Consider the following 23,199-nt stretch of genomic DNA (forward strand, 5'->3'; position numbering starts at 1 on the left):
TGGTGAAATGCAGGAAAGGATATTGGCTTTGTCTTTGAGGATACTGATATAAAACAAAATATATGTAGTCAAACAGTCCTGGTCAAACTAGTCTGATTAGTCATTATCACAGTTTTGTTGACACAAGAGTTTTATCAGTAGTGTCAAGAAATTGCTCTTTCTGAGGAATGGTTGGAATCACCAGTTGCCTTGTAAATGTTTATGAGACCTGAGATCTTGAAAAGAGGTATATATAATTCAGTTCCTACAAGATGATAGTTCTTATTTAAGGGGGATGGCTCATGATGGGGTTATCTGCCTGGAAGATATATGGCAATGACTAAAGACATTTTGGTGCCACTCCAGAGGCATGGAATAGGATATTATAGAAGCTAGTAGTTGGCAATCTGCTGAAAATATTCTCCTTATTCCAGTATCTTCAACCTTGAAACAAGATCATTACGAAGCTTAGATAAACATTCTTTAAATGATTAGCATGCCCATGTGTGGAATTGAGACAGAATCTGTCCCTAAGTTTTAAAGTAACAAAGGAAACATATTCAAGATAAAGGCAGAGATGTCAAGGTCTATCCTCTTTCAGTATTTGTAGGCCCAAATGAAGAGCCAGGGCTTTACGCAAAACCAGCCTCTAAGTGTCTGGTATATACATTGACAGATTCATCAAATTTATGAAGATGATTTTGGAATCAATGCCTTTGAAATAAGAATTTAAATTTACAGTGAATACTAAAGCTGAATATGGAGCATGAGAGGATGGGACTTCCATTTTATTTTATTTTCCACAGTGAAGCACAGTTTATTTCACTTTTATCTCCATGGAACAGTTTTGGAAATTGTTAGATGATTCCACCAATAGTGGGTCAGCCATACATCCTAGATGTAATAGTATATATAAAAATAATAATGGTTATGTGCTACAAGTTGCAGTACAAAAGACTGCTCCAAAATCAAACCCTCTGTCATTAGGAGCTTTGGTAAATCAAATGGTTGTCTCCATACCCTTTGGTATAGACAATGAACAAATCTAACAAGAGGACAACCAAGGTACTTCTTTTGTACTATGTGAACTTATTTCTTTTTTTGTGTGATTTTCTTCCCTATGGTTTAGCAACTGTTTTCACAATATTTTATTTTTGTACCCTGGGTATTGAATATATGTTTATCTGAATTAGGGAAGGAAAGGGGAACACCAAAATGGTGAGACAAAAGACAAAGTGTGAATCAATGCAACAGTGACACCTCCAAGACAATCTGTTGTAACCTAACTGTACAACTTGAGGGGTGTGGGGGAGAAGTGAAGGTGGGAGAAAAATGAGGGAGGAGGTAACAAGTTTGACAAGCAATGTACTCACTGCCTTACGTATGTAACTTTAACCCCTCTGTACATCATCTTGACAATAAAATTAAATTAAAAAAAGAAAAAACCTTCCATTTTATTAAATACACACCAATACTCTTTTATTTAAACAAAATACTAGAGGGACTGAAACACAAGTCAAAAGACAAAGTCGGAAAAACTGAGAACAAAAAGTAAGGAGAAGCATGTATTTGACTTCATTCAACTAGTAAATAGATGGTAAGTTCTGTTCTCAAACAATGAAACAAAAGAGAAAACAAAGAAATCTAATACAAAGATAGACTTTTGTCTAGATTTCAGTCAGTAGCAGGGAAAGTCTACACAGAGAAATTCTGTTCTCACTTAGTGGTGAATGGAGTTAATGTTTTTCATGTTGAGATGAGGAGGTCACAAATTAGTTCTTCCAGATAAGCTACATGACATGGAATGCACAAGGCTTTAGAATGTACTGGTACCCACAAAGCAGAGGTGTGCAGCCCTGTTGCATATTAGAATCACTTCCGATGTTTTAAAAAATCTACATCCTGGGACTCAGCACCAGCTTTTCTGTTTCAATGAGTGGAGCCTTGGCACCTAGGTAATTGTTAAAACTCTCTGGGTCTGGGTTGGAGGGCATACCTGTGATCTCATCATTCAGAATGTAGTGGCAAATAGGATCATGAGTTTGAAGACAGTGAAGGATATATAGCAAGTATAAAAAAGAATGAAGATGAAGGAAGAAAGAAGAAGGGAGGGAGGGAAAGAGGGAGGGAGGGAGGGAGGAAGGGAGGAAAAGAGGATGGGAGGAAGGGAGGAAGGAAGGAAGGAAGGAAGGAAGGAAGGAAGGAAGGAAGGAAGGAAGGAAGGAAGGAAGGAAGGAAACACTTAGACTTGGAAAATTTCTGACCTAGACAACTCCATCAGCATCACCAGCAAACTTGTTAAAAATGAAAATACTGCAGGGCATTGCTGGTTCATTCCTGTAATGCTACCCACTCCAGAGGCTGAGATCTGAGGATCATGGTTCAAAGCTAGCCCAAGCAAGAAATTCCATGAGACTTATCTCTAATTAATCACCAAAGAGCCAGATGTAGAGCTGTGGCTCAAGTGGTAGAGAGCTAGCCTTGTTCCAAACAGCTCAAGGACAGTGCTCAGGCCCTGAGTTCAAGCCCAGGACCAGCATCAAAAAAAATGGGAAAGAAAATACTTTAGCCTCACTAGGGACACCTTGATGCAGCAAATAGAGCCTGAGGGCAACAAACTTTAAGAATCCATAGAGGATTTTGATGCACACTGAAATTGAAAAACCAATAAAGCAGAGCAACAACTTTGGAACTTCAGTTTGCATAAGAGGACCTTGAGATCTTATTAAAATGTCAATCTGTATCTGCAGTGGGGTCTGAGATACTGCATTTCTAATACCTTCCAAGATGATATCTAAAACTTTTGATCTATATAGAAGTACTGTCCCTCAACATTTCCATGCATCATGGAGCTTTTGCAATTTCAGAGGAGGAAAGATTTCTTTGGGTTCGTGGTTTCAGAGACTGAACATCATAGACAAAGCACCTTATCTCATGACCTACAAGAAGCAGAAAATGTGACAAGAAGGAATAAGGGATAGCTTTCCAAAGCATGCTTCCCAAACTATATCCCATCATCCACAACTCTTCCATTTTCAGCAGTCTACTCGAATTTTGGATGCACTTTAACTACTGAAGAATTACATTGTGCCTAATCTCAAATGCATAACAAGTGGTTATAGATTCTTATTTATTCATTCCATTTATATATTTCATGTTTTAAAAGTCACATATCCTGTGCCTTCTCAACATTCAGGACACTAAACATTCTCCCAATTTCCCCTCCTTCCTCTTAACATTAATTCAGACCTATCAGAACCTACGTGTTCCAAATAGCAATTTTTTTTACTTTTGCAGTTTTTGATTATACACTCATCAATAGCTGGCATACAGTTGAAAAGTCCTAGGAATGCACTTTTTTTTAACCAATCCTGAGGCTTGGGACTCAGAGCTTGAACACTGTCCCTGGTTTCTTTTTGCTCAAGGCTAGCACTCTACCACTTGAGCCACAGCGCCACTTCTGGCTTTTTCTTTTTATCTGGTGCTTCAATGCATGCTAGGCAAGCACTCTACCACTAAGCTACATTTTCAACTCAAAAGGAATGCTTTTTTTCCCCAGTCCTGGGGCTTGAACTCAGGGCCTGGGCACCATCTGTGAGCTTCTTTTGCTCAAGGCTCACATTCTACCACTTGAACCACAGTGCCACATCTAGCCTTTTCTGTTTATGTGGCACGGAGGAATTGAACCCAGGGCTTCATTCATGCAAGGCAAGCACTTTACCACCCAACCATATTCCTAGCCCTGGAATGTACATTTTAATGAGAAACTCAGGTGATTCTTCTTAGACAAGTGTCCATGGGTCATATTTTGGACCAACAACTTGAAAACAAGCTCAGCAACTTGACTTTGAAGAAAATAATTCATCTGAGTATTGAATCCTTGTCACAAAACTAAGATGATACAAGTAAACTACCCAAGCACTCTACATCAGGGATCAAAGAAAAGCCAAAGCTACCATAACTGCAAAGTGCAAGAGGGCTTACAATACCCTTTTTATTGTGGAGTGGCCCCTGGAGGGTAAGTACAGAAATGTCCTTGAATCTCTAAATGGTATATACATTGGCTATAACTTGTGGTGTAAACTACATCAGAACTAACTCATAAGGAAACACTCAGAAGTTTATGTCATATTAATTACACAGAAAAAAAGGATTTCTGTGGAAGCACATGCACCTGTGAATACACACACATACACACACACACACACACACACACACACAGAGCGAGAGAGAGAGAGAAAGAGAGAGAGAGGAGAGATGTTATACAGATTAGTTAATAGATACTGAAGTGGTCTAACAATCCAAAGTTAAATGGGAGAGGGATAGTTTCAAAAGCTTGCATTTTGGATAATATAAAAGTTTGTACTCCATATACCAATGACTCAATACAGAGGTCAGTCAAAAATTGGAAGAACATCAGTATCAATTACATCTTTGTGGGCTGTTTAGTACTGTATCCATCAAGTGAATATGTGAGTCCATTGGAAACACTGTAAGCAACCCTTGATGAGATCTCCATTTATTACCTGGCTCCATAGATCTCCCTTCTAATATGGTGAGGTTTGGTGGTCTCTGTGTATTGATGTCAAATCAGAACTTATGACAGATATTCATTACAGTGTGTCATTATTCCCCTTCCCAGTGAATAGGCTCCAGAATAAATGATGAGTACTCCCTCTGGGAAGAACCAAGGCCAATAGTAGCATGGGTTACTTGTCAGGAACACAGCCATCTCTTTTGTCACTTGATTATAGATCTGAAACCTGTCTCAGATCAAGAACTAGACAAAATAGCATGTTTTTAAATTGAGGTACCAGTCTCATCTTTGTCTAATCAAATCCTAATCAATACATAAAGCACAAGTGTGTGTGTGTGTGTGTGTGTGTGTGTGTGTGTGTGTGTGTGTGTGTGCTGTGATCTTTAGTTCTCAATCTCCAGAATACCTAGTGTTAGGTTTATTAAAGTAGGTAGCCCAGAAAGGAGAATGCCACACGGTATTCAGGCAGGAAAGAAAGTTTATTACCAAACTGCTGGCCTGTGATGGAGTTGATGCATGGCTGGAGAGAAGGGTGACCCCCGCCGGCCCTGCCTTATCTAGGGCAGGGGCAGGGGGGTGTGGCCAGGTGGATTAAGGTGTGACCTCAGGGAGGGAGGAGGTCACTGCCTCAGGTCTGCTGGTTACCCAGGTAACTGGGTGGAAACTTAACCAGGTGGGGGGCATCTACATGGAGCCCACCCGGGCCTGACCTAACACCTAGTACTACAGATATCAGCTGCTGACACTTGGTTAGCAGGCATTTTTATAGTGCAATATTGAACTTTGAAGCAAATATCATCAAGATTACACTTCAGTGATCTGGGCTACAACCTATTCTTAAAAAGTGTTGGTGAATATTCTGTGTAATGGAGAGTTTTGACAAATTGCTCTGATGCATTCAATTCCAAGACCTATGCAGGTAATTAAACTGAAAACTTACATATATTATCAATGGTACTCAACAATTTGCAAATCTTGAAAAAAATCAACTTTTCAAACTAATACAATTATTTCTTTAAAAAATACTTAACTCAGAGTGGTTCATACTCATAATCCTGGAGGTAAAAACCAAAATGAAAGTTGTTCAAGTCTAGTAGGAGCAAACAGTTACTAAGACAAATTCTCAGGAAATACTCTGATCACAGTGGGGCATGTCTGAAATTATCACTACTTGGGAGGCATAAGTAAGAGAATTGTTATTTGTGATTGGCCTAGACAAAAGCACAAGACATTATCTGAAAATTAAATACAGTAAAAAGTACTAGGAGTAAGGATCAAGTGGTAGAGAACTTTCATAACAAACGCAAAGTCCTGAGTTCAAATCTCACTGCCACTAAATGAAAGTATAAATAATTAAGAATTTGCCACCTAAAATAGACTGATTTTGTGTCAGCACTAATAATTTTCACATTTAGTTATCCTTTTATATTACTGCATAGAAGAGGAATTTGCTGTAACACATTTTATACAACAGCTGCCATGTCATTTGTTGCAATAAAATCTATTTTATTCTATTTTGTTCTATTTTATTAAGATATCTAATGTTGTTGTTTTTTCTTGAGCTTAGGCAACTTTTGAAAATGATGTCCACACATATAATCGCATATTTCCTATGCAATGTAAATGGAAATCTTTTGTCATGGAATAATAATTCCTCAGCCCCAAATTATTTTTCTTTTCTGTTGTGTAGCAATAAGCCAAGCAATGTTTTTCAACATGAAAAGAATTCATTTGGCCAAACTTTCTTCACTCTAACAAAGCAAAATAAAACTAAAGCAATGGCTGAGTAGCTGTCATTAAGTGGATGGAAAATTATTTCTATCTACACTAACACACAGCTGCCTCTTTCTCATTGGTTTTTTGGTTGGTAAAACACTCTGATAACTGTCTCAGCAGAATTGACTAGAATTCTAACTTTGAACCTACACCAGAGACGTTTCTGAAATGGTAAGCTGTAACTTAAAAATCCTACCTCTTCTTTCCTTTGGGAGAAAGAATTAAATTACAAATGAGAAAATACATAATTTAGTCCCGACATGGTGGCTCATATCTATAATGACAATTATTCAGGAGGCAGAGATAGAGCACATTAGAATTCAAAACCAGCCTGAACAACATGTTAAAGAAGCCACATCTCAATACAAAAGCTGGACATAGTAATATGTGCCTGTCTTCTCAGCTGTATGAAAGGGATAGGTAGGACCGTATGTGATCCAGGCCTGGAAAAAAACACAAGACTCTAGAGTTTCATGCTTTGAGAGAGTGAAAGTGCAAGTGCAAAGTCCTGAGTTCAAACTTCAGTATATGTAAATCAAAGAACAACTGCTTTATTTACAAGTCATTCCTTGATTTATCCATCTAAATTATTATGTTGCTCACAAATAATTAAGATAATACCCACTAACATCTACTTACATGAAATATCCATTTTATTACTTAAAACAATTTTAAAAAATTCAAAGAGATATCAGAACATCAGCCACATGCATATCAAGCCGGAAAATCATGTGTGAGGAAATATCATACCCCATCAAGAATAAAACCATTTATTAGAATTATATAATTTTCTGTTCACCGCTTTCTTGTCTAAAACATATGTATGCTCATACTATTTTACTAAAGACACTGGCTTTGTTTCATAAAGAAAAAAAATCATCATGCAAATGCAGCCAAAGCTTCCTAACAAATATTGCTATATCCAAAATTGAAAAACTTGGCAAGAAACAACTCTGCTTTCTATAGTATTTTAATTCTATATATTAAACTTGTATGATTTTCTGATTTTCTAAGTGCATTAAGAATAGACAAGTAGTGAATCAGTTTAGTTATGTCAATGACACTGCCTACCATTTCCTATTGACAATATATAAAAAACAACAGAAAATAATAAAAAATTTGAAAAAAAAAAAGAACCAGGCATTGAATTTAGGGCCCAAACTAAAGGCAACATGATTATTTTTCAAGAATTTTGGTGGCATGGGAATACTGAACTCGAAGCCTTGCACTTCACAAATGGAAACTCTACCACCTGATCCAGACCCTTGGCCCTTCTAATTTTATTTTTCAGATAAGGTCTCTCATTTATGCCCAGGGAAGTCTAGACATGCATATTGTATTCATGCATGGGAAGAAAGCATGTCACACTGTGGCCACCTTTCTACTGATTCAAACAGAATCAGATAACCTTTTGTTCCTCAAACTTTCTGATCTTCAATTCCATGGAAGCTAGGATTATAGACATAAGCAACTTGGTTTCATATCAATTTTTTTTACAACAACTATATGTAAAACACTGATTTCTGGAACCTAACAATGTAATACAAATCTTTAATCCACCTAGATAGGAAGCAGAGGCAGATGTCATCCAAGACTGTCCAAAGTAAAAGTAAAAGGAGCCCAAAACACTATTTGCGAAAACAAATGAAAAGCAAAAAATCTGAGAGCATGGCTCAAGAAGAACAACAACTACATAAAAAGAAAAAGGCCCTCAGTTTAATTGCCACAACTGACCCCCAAAAAGTTGTTTTCAACTGTGTTGAAAGTAGGCTACATTCACAGGTAGTACACATTAGGATTAGGATCCAGTATATTTTGGGTATTTTCCATGTAAACCAATGAGATCCAAAAACACTGTTCAAATTGAAGTTCTGGATTGATACCAGAAGGAATATCATAATTTATTCTGCTACAAGGAAATACAAAACATTGAGCAATTTCGAGTACCAAAAGTTTCACACATTTCCTTTCTGTAGCTGAGAAAATCTCTGAATAAGGAAATAGTAGTAATGATCTCTGTTGAGATTGAGCTTAATTCTTTATTTACAAAAACGAACAAACAAAAAAAAACACCAACAACTACCTTCTCTCTAAGAGGAATGGGAGAAACGGGGGCATGACTGAAGGAACACAGAAAGAAAAAAAAAAAGAAATGCTCCCTTCACATTCAACTGAATCCCATTTATAAGGGTGGTAAATTTGTTCACAAAGACAGAGATCTCATGAATTATGTTCAAAAGTAAACAACTGTTACACTGAGAATTAAGTTAGAGCATAAAATTTAAAGATATTATCATTAAACCAAAGAATAGGATATCAGAGACATGGGAGAGTCAGAAATTTGTACAGCCAGTAGGAAGGTTTTAACTTGTATTTTATTTGTATCAATTGTTGAAAACACAAACTCTTCAAGAATTTATAAAATGTCACTAGTTTGGCAATCTTTTGAAAATAATGGTAAACAAATTCAAACCCGAATTCATGACATTAAGACATACGCAATCAATTTAAAGTTACAAAGGGAGAACAATGACAAAGACACAAATGGGCCATGATGAACAAACACATCCAAATCTATACCAGGAGTTGAATAAGCCAAGATTAAACTCCAACATATTAATTGTGCAGAATACAATAAAAGTGCTACAAGAATGCAAAAATTAAACATTGAGTATGATGCTTCTGTATTTTCTTAAAACTTGATAAACTTCAAGAAACGCATGAATGTCTGGCATGAACACAGATGATAAAACTAATATTTTTATATGAAAGTTTAGCATTTCAAGTGGAAAGAGATGTAATCACAATGTACCAGAGAAGCACAGAGTTGTCTTATGCTGTGTGCATTCTAGCATGACTTGGACTCTTACTGAAAATTTTAACTACCCGCTTCAAAATCAAATTGAGGAAATCCCAAGTCAGCTTCATCATATGAATCAAGATCTATGGATCCGAAATATTCCGTGATAAAAAGAAGACCATTATCATCTGCATGATCACTATCAAGACTGCCACTATCATCTCTTAAGGCCTCTTCATACCAATCAGAGAAAGAAATTACATCAGTCCCTTTGACCTTGGCCAAAAATTCTAGAACCTTCATCTTGGTGGTTTCAGCCAGGGCTCTAGGCCCCCACAGGAATTCAAAGCGTGGAGGATCACTGTAGAGCACCTGGCGATACTCTACATAGTTTTCCTGCACCAAGTCAATGGTGATGAACTTTTTAGGCTCCCCATAGATAAAGTGCTCCTGCCCAGCATACACCCCAACCATATTCAGAAACGCCCATACTTTCTCTTCAGGAGCACAGTTTTCTTCTAAGAATATCACACCAAGAAGCATGATCAGGAGTCCATTTCTAGGCATCACCTGGTCATCATTCAATTTATCTTCAAAGGTAAGGCCCAGTGAGTTAACAAGGACATAAGTGTTGCTATCCATTTCCTTTACATCAATGCCAAAAATCACCTCCAAGCATGTAGATGCTTTCTCCAAGATGGTAGGGAGAAGCTCTTCATACTCCTTGGTGATTACCTCAACCATTTCCTCTTTAGTGATGGGCTCCCTAACTCCATGCTTAAAGATCAAGGTGTGCACCAATTCAGTAACCTGATCCCCAAATGGTTCAGGGGCCAGGTCTTCACTCTCTACTGGAGGTGGAAAGATGAGCGGGTTCTCATCTTCTGGGACATTAGATCCATATATGTTGCTCCACAAGGTGCAAGACATGCTATTGCACTGAGCATTGTTGGACCAATGAAGAATACTAAAAGCTGGCCCCTCCAACTTCTCCTCCTCCACCACCCTCTCTACCTCTTCATCCTCATCCTCTTTCTCCACCTCTTGTTCCTCTACCCCTTCCACCTTCTCCTGCTCCTCTGTCTCTTCCATCTCCACCTGCTCCTCTGTTTCTCCCTCCACCTCCTGCTTCTCCTCTACCTCTTCCACCTCCTCCTGCTTCTCCTCCACCTCTTCCATCTCCTCCTGCTCCTCTGCCTCTCCCTCCAACTCCTGTTCCTCTGCCTCCTTTACTTCCTCCTGTTCCTCCACCTCTTCAACCTCCTCCTGCTCCTCCACCTTTTTCAGATCTTCCTTGTCCTCCTCCTCCTTCTCTTCCGCTTCCACTTCCTTCTGCTTTTCCACCTCTTCCACCTTCTTCTGCATGGTGTCATCGATCAAAGAAAAAAGGAGAAAGCAAAGCAAGAGGGGTAAGAAGAGGATCATTGACACACACTGAAAGGGACAAGGGAGATAACAATGCTCTCATTTCCTCCCTCCTGTACCTCCATTTCCTCTGCCTCTATCTTTTCCTCTTCCTTCTCATCTTCCACAATCAAGATTAGATTTTCAGAGTCTTCCTCAAGTGCCAGTATGGAATATGGAGGCCGAAACATGATGAGGCTTACTGGAGGTGACAGGCAGTGGCGTCAGCAAGATTATTATGAGGGGATTCCACAGACCTAGGGGAGGGAGAATAAGTGTCCTCAGTTGCAGAACTCACCCATAACAACTCTGACAAAAACACACTTACAGACCTTTAGGGGATGTTCTAAAGCCTGACAAATTTCCTGAACTTCTGGTTGGTCTGTCCTCCAGGAAACTACAAAAGCACATGGGAAAGCACCTAAGGGTACAGTATGAGGTTTTGAGCCCACAGCAGAATACATTGAGACATAAGGGCTTTATTTCGCATTCCCAGTAAGACCTAAGAGGCGCCTCCTAAACTAAAAATACATGAAAAACCCTCGGACCTGTAAAGTAACAGATGCAGTTAGACTGTGAGGCCTTGGGCAAATAGTGTGCTCTGCCTCTTGTCTTAGCAAGGTCTGGAGACTACTCCTCAGCTAGAATGGAGAATCAAGGCAGTAAGGGACCAATATCTTCACAGCATCAGACAAAGATTTCCTGGGGAGAAGTTAAGACCTTGGAAAATACTATAGGCAGCTCACTTTTTCTAGATAAGATGTCAATTTCTTTTTCACACTGGCACATTAAGAAATAAAGCCTTCTCTCTGTGTTGGTCTTGGTGTGCCTCCTGAAAACCAGTCCTCACTACTGTTGAGATTACAACAACTGAATGATTATATGTAACATATCTCGACATGTTATAAACCAGGAGCTACAAGAGCAGGAAGCATGGGCAAGGTAGAACTGGATATGCAATCAATCCTAGAAATAGTGACTGTGTTCTTAGCCCTCCCTCATGTTCCTTACTGTAACTCCTTCCACAGTCGAGCACTTTTCCTCTGGTGAACTGGTTTGGTCTTCCTCACACTGGATATTCCTCAGATGGAGGTCCACTTCCCTAGGAAGACATGTATATTTGAGGTGACACAATAGGTGATTAAGTGGCTCTTGTCCTTCCAAAGTCAGGAACAAAGGCTGGTGTCTTATTGCACTGTAGTAGGCATTCCCTGAATTCTCATTCTTGTATTCATCTTTAGACTCTCACAGCCCATGTAAGGAGTTGGTGACATGATAATCTGCTATGAAAGAAAAACTCCACCCCTCTGAGCCATAACAAGACCGCCTAGAGAAAATTTAAATGCAACAAATTGCTCTACCAAGCCTGGGTCCTCTTATGGTTGAGCACAGGAAAAAAACTGACTTTGAGATCTTTCTAGGGTGAGGGGCACTTTGGTACTCCTAAGAAACCTTACTTTGACACTTTATGAAGCTGAGAACTCCTTACTTTACTGTTTCCATAGACTCAGACCAAGGCTGTAATATTCCTGAGATGTATTACAAGAAAAATATTGAATTGATACGGCATATCCACCTTACCTGGTGCTAGGGCCCATCAGGTCACCTTAGAAGACACCCTCAGTCACCTCTGAATATAGTTTCCTTTACTAAAGACAGAGGCAGTCTGCCCTAGGCTCTGCTTTATTCCCCTTCCAACTAAGAGGTCACCTCCCAGACACACCAGCACTAACTTCAATAGGAAGTATAAATATTACCTCGGGACATTCTCACCCAGACCCTCTCCAACCGGAGTTCAGGAACAAGCTGGTGTGTTTCTGGGACCCATACTAGGTTGGGTGACTGGTGTTAGGATTGTGTCTCTCACTCCTTCCCTTTACCTTGACACTGGTCTGAAAATCCTCTCTCTGATGATGTTACAAAGCAAGAAGAAGGCTTTCTTTCAAATTGCTGAGATAATCTAAAGAGAAATAAAAGCACAAAATGAGATCATTCCTGCCTATGGATAGGGGATACCCTCAACTTCAAATCAGGATGGACATCTTAACTGTTAGCATGCCTTGTGGCAATCTCTACTGATCAGAACTTTTCCTGCCCAACACAAATGTGTAACATTAGCCACCCAGAAGAGTCTATGGTGCAAGTGAGGTTTCCTTCCATTTGGCCACTCTGTTGTGTTTCCTCCTACAACTGAACACAGGGGACAGCAAGAAACCCTAGGATTCCTCCTTTCCAACAGAAGGAAAGAGCAATGAAGGATCGAGTATCTGTATATGTATATAAACAAGTATATGTCTATATACACACATGTATGTCTGTGTATATTGACATGTATGTGCACATATGTCCATAGAAATATATGCACATATATGGATGGATATTTATACTGAAGGGATAAAAGCCGTGTACTTTTTTGAATATTCAGCACTTTTAGAAAAAGGTTTCAATTCCACATTTCAATATATGAGTAAAACGTGTTTTGACCAAGGTTCTCATCTGAATTTCTAGCAGGAGAGAAGCACACTAAGAAAAGTTGCCTTCCCCTTAATCTCCGAAGTTGTAAGTCAAAAAAAGAGTTCCTCTTGGCAGCATCTTGGGCCCTAGAACAGGCAGAATGGGGAAAGCATGCTTCTCACTGGAAAGCATCCATTTCCCGCCATCAGGATCTTAAACTGAAAGCTTCACAGGGCCTCGGCCATGCTCTCTGCTCTCCTTAGAGGAAGCGCCTCTCAGAGGAAGCTTCTCCCTCATATTACCAACAGCACCCTGAAAACTCCTCTGGCGCCTGCTAGGGACAAATGCTGCACCTCGTGGGGACCAGGCTCCCCATGCGGCTGCGGAGAGGCGGCTGCAGCCGCTGAAACGCGGCTTTCAGCCATCTCAAGTCCCTCCCCGCAACTGGTTCTTGCCATGGTGCCGCAAAAACAAGGACATTGAGGGTTTGGTGCCCCGTGGCTGCGAAGTGCAACAAGTCTGTCTCCTCCCCTCCTCCATGGCCGCTCCCCTCTCAATGCTGCATCTCGATCCCTGCGCTCTCATGGAGAATAGGAAGAGTCCTCTCTGGCTCTAGTCAGCCTAGAGTAATGGGCAGGGGTAGGGGTGGGGTGGGGGGACCAGCCTTGTGTATGGAAGAAACCCGCCCCACCCCCACCCCCCGCCGCATGGCCCTTGATGCCCCAAACCCCGAACCACTGCCCACCCCCGGCCCCGGGGGTGATTACTCGGGCCATGGACTCGGCCCCCCCTGTGGCCCCCGACTCCACGTCCATGTCCTGCCCACAGAAAGTCTCACCTCGCTCGAGTGCCGAGACGGGGGGCCAGCAACACCCGCAGCGGCGGATCGACTGCTGCTGCTCAGACGACACGCGAATGTGACCGCAATGGCGCCGCTCCTGCCTGCGGAGGGCAGGGCTTTCCAGAGCTCTCACGTCCTCTCCTGCCTGATTGGCTGGGGCCGAGGCTCAGTGTCCAATGAAAGGAAGCCACGCCCATCAGAACGCACGCCATTGTTCTGTGCGAACATTACATCCGGGGCCCTGGAGACTCCACACATTCAAATGTTGCCCCTGCGCCTGTGGGGGAGGGGCGCTCCGTTCTCCACCTTCGCCATCTGCCACCGGAAATTGCTGCATTAAACCCTCGTGGCGCTCTAGCTCGGGACATTTGCAAAGGGCAACGGGAAGCCCGCTAAATAGTACTGCGTATTGTAGCTCTTGTCACCGTTTCTGATTTTAGTTCCCTTTCTCTTTTATATACGATTATCTGATTTGTAGCAGGAGAGGTCAATCAGAGAAACGGTGGGGCAAAGTCTGAAACGATGAAGCCATGCTATTAACTGGACACTATTTGGAAATGAACTTTACAAGTGACTCGCGATAATGCAAGAGAAAATAAGGGAGGGCATAACACTTTTCAAAAAGACTTTTGCAGGGCTGGGGATATGGCCTAGTGGTAGAGTGCTTGCCTCATATACATGAAGCCTTGGGTTCGATTCCCCAGCACCACATATATAGAAAGCGGCCAGAAGGGGCGCTGTGGCTCAAGTGGCAGAGTGCTAGCCCTGGCAAAGGAAAAAAAAAGTATAGTCATTACTTTACTTACGTAACTGTAACATCACCTTTTCTGTCTGTACATCACCTTTTCAATAAAAATAAATAAACATGGTTTACAAAAGCCAAAAAAAAACAAAAAAAAAACCGATGGAAGAATAGCAAGGAACTTGAAAAAATTTGAAAGAAGCAAGATGTTATTCCTCAAATTCTTCAGCCCAGTTATTTATTACAGATGGAAACACTATTGAAATCACCCGCTTAATCCCTTCTTTACTACACAGTAACAATTCAAAGATCAGAGGTATAAAGTTATGTGCCTCCAATCTCCCAGCAGGTTAGTGCACATCAAGTTCACCTTGAAACCCTCTACTTTCTCACCTACTACTTGACCCTTGGGGAAGGCATCAGGAAGAACATCAGAGTAGAAAATGGAGCTTTCCAAGGCCCCAGCTAGGCTCCTGGCTGAAGATTACAAGACACAGGAGCTCCTTCACTTATTTTGTATCATATCAGAGACTGGTAGATGAGATTTTGAGTTAAGCAAACATTCCAGAACAACCATGACTTGTTTGAAGGACAACCTCCACCCTGCTCTCCTAAAGGTCACTGCCTACAGGGCAAGGCTTGCAGAGCATGGATTGTAAGACCTGGCCTGCCATCAGTACCCAACACGGATAAAATGTGAACGGAAAGCAAAGCTAATCCCAATAGCTCTCGCTGTCACTCATGTCAAAAGTTTCCCCAAGTCTTTCCTGAACACAAATAAGGATTGGCAAATGGTCATTTTAGACAGCAAACCGTTCATTTTTAACGGTCTTGTTTGTTTCAATATGCATTAAAATACAACTGGTATGTCCAACAAAACCCCAAAACAAGCAGATTGTCTCTTTTCTTCAAGAATGATAAGTCTTATAAATCTTCCCACAGGTACACACATTGACAAGAGGCAGGGACTGGACTCCTTTTCTCAGATGACATGCCAGAATAAGACCTTCACCTCCCTAAAATCCTAATCCACCCTAGAAATTAGAGGAAGTTGTCAACCTAAGTACTCTTCCTGGAGTTCCTACCACTTACATCACCAATAGTGTGAAATTATATGACATATCCTATGTTCTGTTATAACTCTTAAGATTCTTTATGCTTTAAAATGGCTTCCAAATCAAACATTCCATGGAAAATTATGCTATCTACTATGCCAGTAAAAATATTCTACATTGTTATAATCTTATAGTCAGTGTTCTCACAGTGGTAAGTCTGTAATGCATGTAATGTCCGCCCCTGAGAGGGCTCCATGCAAATGCCTCCACCCCCACCTCCTCCTGTTTAATTCTCCACCCAGTACCTACAATATGTAGGAGTCACGTGCGATACATCATGTTTGTACGAGTTATTAAAATAGAAAGCTGAGAACACCACCCGGTATTCAGGCAGGGGAGAAGACTTTATTCTTGATCTGCTAGCCTATAGCCAAGATCAAACATAACCAGAGAAGTACCGAGCCAGGGTTGGGCCATGCATTATCTAGGGCCAGGGAGAGGTGTGGCCAGGTAAGGGGAGCTGGCTGCCTCCAAGTGTTCTAGTTACCTAGGTAATGCAGGTACTGGGGGGAGACTAAAGGGGAGGGGATCTGCATGAATCCTCCCGGGGGTGGACCTTACAGGCATTACAGCCTTATGCTATGAGAACACTGAGAATAAGATTATAGCAATGGACCAAGAATTGGAAAATCTTATTTCTGATCCCATTCCCAGATCCCAATTCCAGCTGATCTTCTGCATGTCACTCAGTAGTTCAGAGTCACCAATATAAAACATTATGATTATACTAATAACTGATATCCCACTTGTTTTACAGAGCTGTTTTAAAGGTCATCTCTAACAAGCATAAATAAAACTAAGCTCTCCCCAAAAAAGATTATAACAGATAAAAATGTTCAAGAAAATAATTGATCTCAGGATAAAAATCTAAATATACTAACAAAAAGTCATTAAAAATGCAAGGTAGCTGGATGCCTTCAAACTCAACAACCAACCTCACATCAATGAACAGCAAAAGTTGTAAAAAAGGAAAAAACTCAGTCAAAAAGTTCAAAAGTGTAGTTATAATAATTATGGGTAAAATGAAAGACAACATACTTAAAAAGCAAATTCAGAGAATATAGAAATAAGCAGCTAAAGAGAGATAGAATACAAATACACATCCAAATAAGGAAGACAATTCAAGATTAAAAAAATGAATTCTATAAAGATACAGAAATCCAGAAAACAAACAAACAAAAAACAGTCTATAACTTTGGGAAAGAAAACCAACCTGAATTTATAAGTCATTTTTTAATCCTGTGAAATTTTAGTAGAGTTGATCCAATTTATTGAAAGCTGATGTGATATAAAACTCAAATGAATGGGGCTGGGGATATGGCCTAGTGGCAAGAGAGCTTGCCTCGTATACAAGAGGCCCTGGGTTCGATTCCCCAGCACCACATATACAGAAAAAAGCCAGAAGTGGCACTGTGGCTCAAGTGGCAGAGTGCTAGCCTTGAGCAAAAGGAAGCCAGGGACAGAGCTCAGGCCCTGAGTCCCAGGCCCAGGACTGGCCAAAAAAAAAAAAAAAAAAACTCAAATGAAGAAATAGGAAAATAAAAAAGACATGAATGGAATATGACAACCTCTGGTTCAGTATTAAGAGACTAAACTGAAGAATCATGGGCATAGGAGAGGAAGATAACATGTAAGCTAACAGACAGAAAACAAATAATAGAAGGAAATTTACCAAATCTCAGAAATAAATAACCATTGATATACAAAGGGCTTTTAAGACACCCAAAAGACCATACCAAAGAGGAACCACATGAAGATATATCAGAGATAAAATACAGCTTAAGGTAAGAAAAAAGATATTCAGTGCTGTAAGAAAATATAAAGTTACTGATAATGAAAAATAACTGATTTCTTAACAGAAACATTAAAAGCAAGGAGTAAATGGAATAATGCATTTGAAATACTGCAAGTAAACAATTGTCAACCTATTTTACTCTAACCAAAAATGCTGTTATTCATAACTGAAGGACAAATAAAAACTTTCCATCGCAAAGAAAAACATAACATTTTATGACCACTAAATTAGCACTGCAGCTGATTTTCAAAAGAATCCTACACATAGAAGAGGAAAATAACATAATCATTAAAATTGAGGAGAAAATACATCATAATTCAAGAGTAGCTACTCAAATGAAGAGCAAGAATAAAAATCAACCAAAACAACAAAATGGTAGGAATTATGACATAGATTTTTATGTATGTTATCTCAATTCTCCATTCAAAAGACAAAGAAGAGCAAATTGGAATAAAAAGCAACACACACCACTTACTGCTTATAAGAAATACATCTTACTAACAAAAATAAACACTAGCTTACAGCAAAAAGATGGATAAATACCCACCAAACAAATGGACCCAAAAAACAAGGCAGGAAGATATATTTATATCTGATATATGTAATACCAAAATTCATCAGAAAAGACTAATAAAGTCACTTTCTTTATGAATAAAGCAAATATTCAACAGAAAATGCAATCATTAACCTACACATACCAAAAATCAATGCACAGCAGTGAAAAATATATTAATGCATCTTTAAAGGTAGAGTTCTCTATGTGTGGAAAACTCCTACCTAATCACTGATATTATTTTTAAGTTGCAATTTAAACTTTTTTTTTCAGAACAAAACGATCTTGCCTAACTATACCATCCATAGTCTTCATTCTCTTCAATTTAGATTAACCTTTTTGTTATTCTCTTTTGTAAATGTGAACTCAGATATTTAGGTAATGATTTTTTTAACAGCTGTTAGAGTCCTCTATAAGAGCTAATGTTCCATGAGGAAAATTACCATGGATTATCACTCATAATTGTTTCACTAGCAAGTAAATGTACATTCAGTACAGAATAAGTATGCCATACAACTGTTTGTTGAATTACACCATACTAATTAGCATGCATTTTAGTGATAATGAGATTTAAACTCAGGGTCTTCCATTTGTCAGTAGGTACTCTGACTGAAGCCTTGTCCCAAGTCCCTTTTTATTTCTTGGTCCATCATGGGGCTTGAATGCAAGGCTTGGGTGCTGTCCCTGAGTTCTTGCTCAAGTTTAGTATTCTGTTCTTTGAGCCACTGTGCCATTTTTAATTTTCTGGTGGTTAATTAGAAATAAGAGTCTCATAGACTTTTCTTTTCTTTTTTTATCATATAAAATGATGTTTATCAAGATGAACAATAGAAACAAGCGGATTTTTGTTATTTTGCTTTTTGTTTCCTCTCCTATTGTTTTTTTTTAATTTATTTATTTTCTTATTTATTGTCAAAGTGATGCACAGAGAGGTTACAGTTCCATATGTTAGGCCTTGGGTACATTTCTTGTACTGTTTGTTACCTCCTCCCTCGTTCCCCCCTCCTCCCTACCCCTTTTTCTTCCCCCCCACCCCCACCCCATGAGTTGTTCAGTTGGTTTACACCAAATGGTTTTGCAAGAATTGCTTTTGGAGTCGCTTGTCTTTTTATCCTTTGTCTCTAGATTTTGATATTCCCTTTCCCTTCCCTAGTTCTAATACCAGTATATACAGTTTCCAATGTACTCAGATAAGATACAGAGATAGTGCGGGTACAACCACAGGAAGGGGATACAAGAGGATCATCAACAATAGAAGCTACGGTTGCACATGGCATGCTGAAAGTAATTACAACAGTGATATAACAGTTGTTTCCATAACATGGAGTTCATTTCACTTCGCATTATCTTATGCATTCATAAGGGCATAGCTATTGAGCTCTTGTGATCCTCTGCTGTGACTTGCCTAAACCTGTACTAATTATTCCCAATAAGGGAGACCATAGAGTCCATGTTTCTTTGGGTCTGGCTCACTTCACTTAGTATAATTTTTTCCAAGTCCTTCCATTTCCTGAAGAATGGGGCAATGTCATTCTTTCTGATAGAGGCATAAAATCCCATTGTGTATATGTACCACATTTTCCTGATCCATTCTTCTACTGAGGGGCTTTTCTGTCTGGGCTGGCTTCGAACCATGATCCTCGAATCTAAGCCTCCTGAGTAGCTAAGATTACAGACTTGAGCCATCAGTGCCTGGTTCCCTAGTCCTTTTTGTATGAACTAAAAAAAAAAAACAAGCAAACAAAAGAATAAAGACACAGTATTAACTTGATGGGTGCATATGTGCACATAATATGCAACTTTGCAAATGTGATAATTAAAAAGTACACTGTGTTTAAGAAAAATGATCACAGAAAAAGATTTGAGATGTGAGAAGATACAATGAATAATTATTAAATATGAGATAAAAAGAGTGGAAATAAAATAAAAAGTCTGGTAATAGTAACAACAAAGACTATGTAGTATGTACAAAATAAAGAGGAAGAAATATGAGTTTGATGGTCTGAATGTGTCAGTCATTGACCTTCCTGATTGCTAGTATTTTGGTTTGAGTATGTCTTCTAAAACATGTTTAAATCTCCTACTACAATAATATTAGGAGGTAATACCTTTTTAAAAGATTTGATCGTGAATGGAATCTTAGTTTAAAATTGGATTAGCTATCCAGTGAAAGAAGTTCTTATAATGGTGATGAGTTTGACCAGCTTTCCTCTTCCCATTTGTCTCATGCTATAATCATGTTATGCCTTTCCCTTCCATCATGTTAGTATACAAAGGCCTGCTCCAAATGTAAGTGCCATGCTGTTGGACGGCCCATCCTCCAGAACTATTAGACTAACAAATTCTTTTCTTTATAATTTTCCCAGGCTTTGACATTTTATTATACCAGTAGAAAAATGGAAAAAGACATCTACTTTATTTCTAAACACCCAATGAATAAATATTTACTGAAAAAGTTAAACTGCAAAGTGATGGAATTTTTCTTTCTAGGTCTAATGTTCTATGCCTTCTTACATGAGTTTAAACTACCAGAAACTCCCGTATCTTTACTAAACAGCCTCAAGAATATACTTACCTCACTTTTATAGAAAAAGTTATTTTCCAGTATTCTTTTCACTGAAAATATACATAAATGTAAATAAGAGCCTGTGGAAAAATCAAAACTATAGAGAACTATCAGAATGAAAAGTGAGGGAAAAACTATTGGACGAGATATCCTATCATATCTTTCAAGTAAAAATCTGTCCACATTTTTAATGTACTTTTCCACCTTTAAGGAATCAGCAAATTCTTCCCTTTATGAACAGAATTATGACCACTGGATATTTTCTCCTACCATACTTCCACTTGCAATTATTCTCTTTCCCAGTTGATTTTCTATGGTTTTATGGAAAGCAAGCTTATCACTAAAATTGATGCTTCAGAAATAGTTATTGAACATCCCCCCTATTCTGGATGTAGCTATGGCCATCTTTCATAATTATCATTCCTTCTAATCAATCTGATAGGAGCATAATGGTTTCCTCCCAAAGCTGCCCTGAAGTTATGTAACTTTTGTTTTTGTATGTTTTATTTTCTCTTTGCTGCAGTTAAAGTCTATTATGCTATTATTTTGCCTGACAAATATAACCTAGTGGGTATCATGACACCATTTGAAGATGAGTATTTTTTAATATTTATGTCAAAAGAAAATACATTAATAAATACAGCTGAACAGATGGATCCTGATCACAGATTCAGAAAGGTTGAACATAGCAAGTAGTGAAGATTGATATCTACCTACACAGCAACAATCTGGGCTTAGAGAGCAGCAGGCTGCCATAGATATTTGGTATATTTACTGAAGCATTAAAAGAGCTTCATTGTCCTCCTAATTATTATGGCTACCTCTACTTACATAAATTATAGTGAGTTTTCTTTTGATTTATTTAATTCTTGAAGTCTATAAATTGCTAAGTAATACCAATATTAATGCAGAGGAAATAAATTTGCTGCTATGCTATTAAACATTGTTTGCACTTTAGAAATGTCAGTGATATTTGCAGTTCTAAACACTATGCTTCATGCCATTTCAAAAGCGCAGTTGTTAGAACCAAAATATTCATGTTTTAAAAGCTTCTCTCATATAAATGGCTCAGGGTCAAAAGACATGAAAAAAGTCTGTTTCATCTTTATTCTATTCAAATGGATCATATACAAGAATGTCAGAAAGAAAATAAGCCCATGAATCTTGCCTGGTTTAGAAAATGAAAAGAAGCTTTAGATTCATCTCAATTTTTAATTCCCCATTATAAATGTCATTCTGGAGCAACAAGTTTGAACACATCAGTAAAATCACTCTATTCTATGTAGTTTGCTAACCACTGACAATAATGTTGTGGTTTTGGTTGATGGCAATAGGAAAAATGTACTCTTCCCTAAAAATTCAATATTGTACATTCTACATCTCCTAGGATATACCATTTCCTCCCAAGTCCTTTCCTTACACTTAAATTCCATGCCCTTTAAAGAAATTAGTGAAAATTAAAGCTGTTCAGCAAATTTAAGAATTTAATTCAATAAACAGAAACGCCATAGACCAAGCTCATACATTTAAGAGATACAACACAGTGGAGCCTAATCTATCATTAATTCATACCGTATTTCACTTACCAAAATAAACTAAAAACTACTATGTGTACATTTAATATTTGTGGAACAGATACCTAGTTATGAAGGGAAAGGGAAAGGTCCCAACGTCCTAGGAATAACAATCTAATTGTTAATGCATATATTTAACAAAAATATTAAGTGAGATATGGGCTAAAAGTGAAATCAGAATGATTTTGAGAGTATATAATAGGAAAAGCTAATTGTCTGGCTTTAGTGGTCAAGAAAAGCTGCCTCAAGGAGGAGGCATTTAATTGGAACTAGAGGATGTTTAGCAATCAGTCACAGTTAGAGCTATCACTGATCCTGGCGCCAATCATTGTGTAAGTAGCTCTCGTACTAGACTTTATCACCTGTTAAACCTATTAAATCAATGCGTGCTTAGGCAAAGTTACAGAAATACGTCTAATCATGATTTGAGTGGGTTTTTGTTGTTGTTGTTTTTTGCCAGTCCTGGTACTTGGACTCAAGGCCTGGGCACTGTCCCTGGCTTTGTTTTTGTTCAAGCCTAACACTCTGCCTCTTGAGCCACAGCACCACTTCTGGCTTTTTCTATTTGTGTGGTGCTGAGGAATCAAACCCAGGCTTCATGCATGCTAGGTGAGCTCTCTACCACTAAGAGACATTCCCAGCCCATGATTTGACTCTTTAAGTTACTTTTTTTTCATATGCACTCCTCCTTTTCTCCCGTGAGATATGAAGCTAAAATTAACCCAAAAAAGTACATGAAATATTTTCCCAGAGAAACAGGGTCAAAATATCCCACTTCTAAGTTCAAAAGACATGAGTTTTACTATAGCACATTAAGATTCAAACATAAACTAGGACAAACACGTCTCCTTTCTCCTTCCCCTCAATGGGTAAAATCATTTGAGCTCACAAGAGTTGAATAATAGTTTACAACAAAATACTTTCATCTCTCTTCACAGAACTAGAATAGGTAAAAGAGAGAGCAATATCAACCCAGTATAGCAGAGTTTGACTATTGTCCTGCTTACAAATATTTGATTGAGGCAAATAGAGGGTATATGAACACTTTTACAGCTTCCACAGC

At 38.8% G+C, this 23,199-nt stretch overlaps 1 protein-coding gene across 1 annotated transcript; it reads right to left on the bottom strand.

Moving 5' to 3' along the window:
- Positions 1 to 9,170: 9,170 nt before the first annotated feature.
- On the bottom strand, positions 9,171 to 10,457 carry LOC125344110 (melanoma-associated antigen 9-like). The gene is made up of 2 exons (XM_048336710.1): positions 10,248 to 10,457; positions 9,171 to 10,031 (listed from the first exon to the last, which is right to left on the bottom strand). The coding sequence occupies exons 1-2, from the start codon at positions 10,455 to 10,457 to the stop codon at positions 9,171 to 9,173; spliced, it is 1,071 nt and encodes a 356-aa protein (XP_048192667.1).
- Between the last annotated feature and the right edge of the window lie 12,742 nt (positions 10,458 to 23,199).

The sequence above is a fragment of the Perognathus longimembris genome, chromosome 28 (genome assembly GCF_023159225.1).
Source record: "Perognathus longimembris pacificus isolate PPM17 chromosome 28, ASM2315922v1, whole genome shotgun sequence".
NCBI lineage: Eukaryota > Metazoa > Chordata > Mammalia > Rodentia > Heteromyidae > Perognathus > Perognathus longimembris.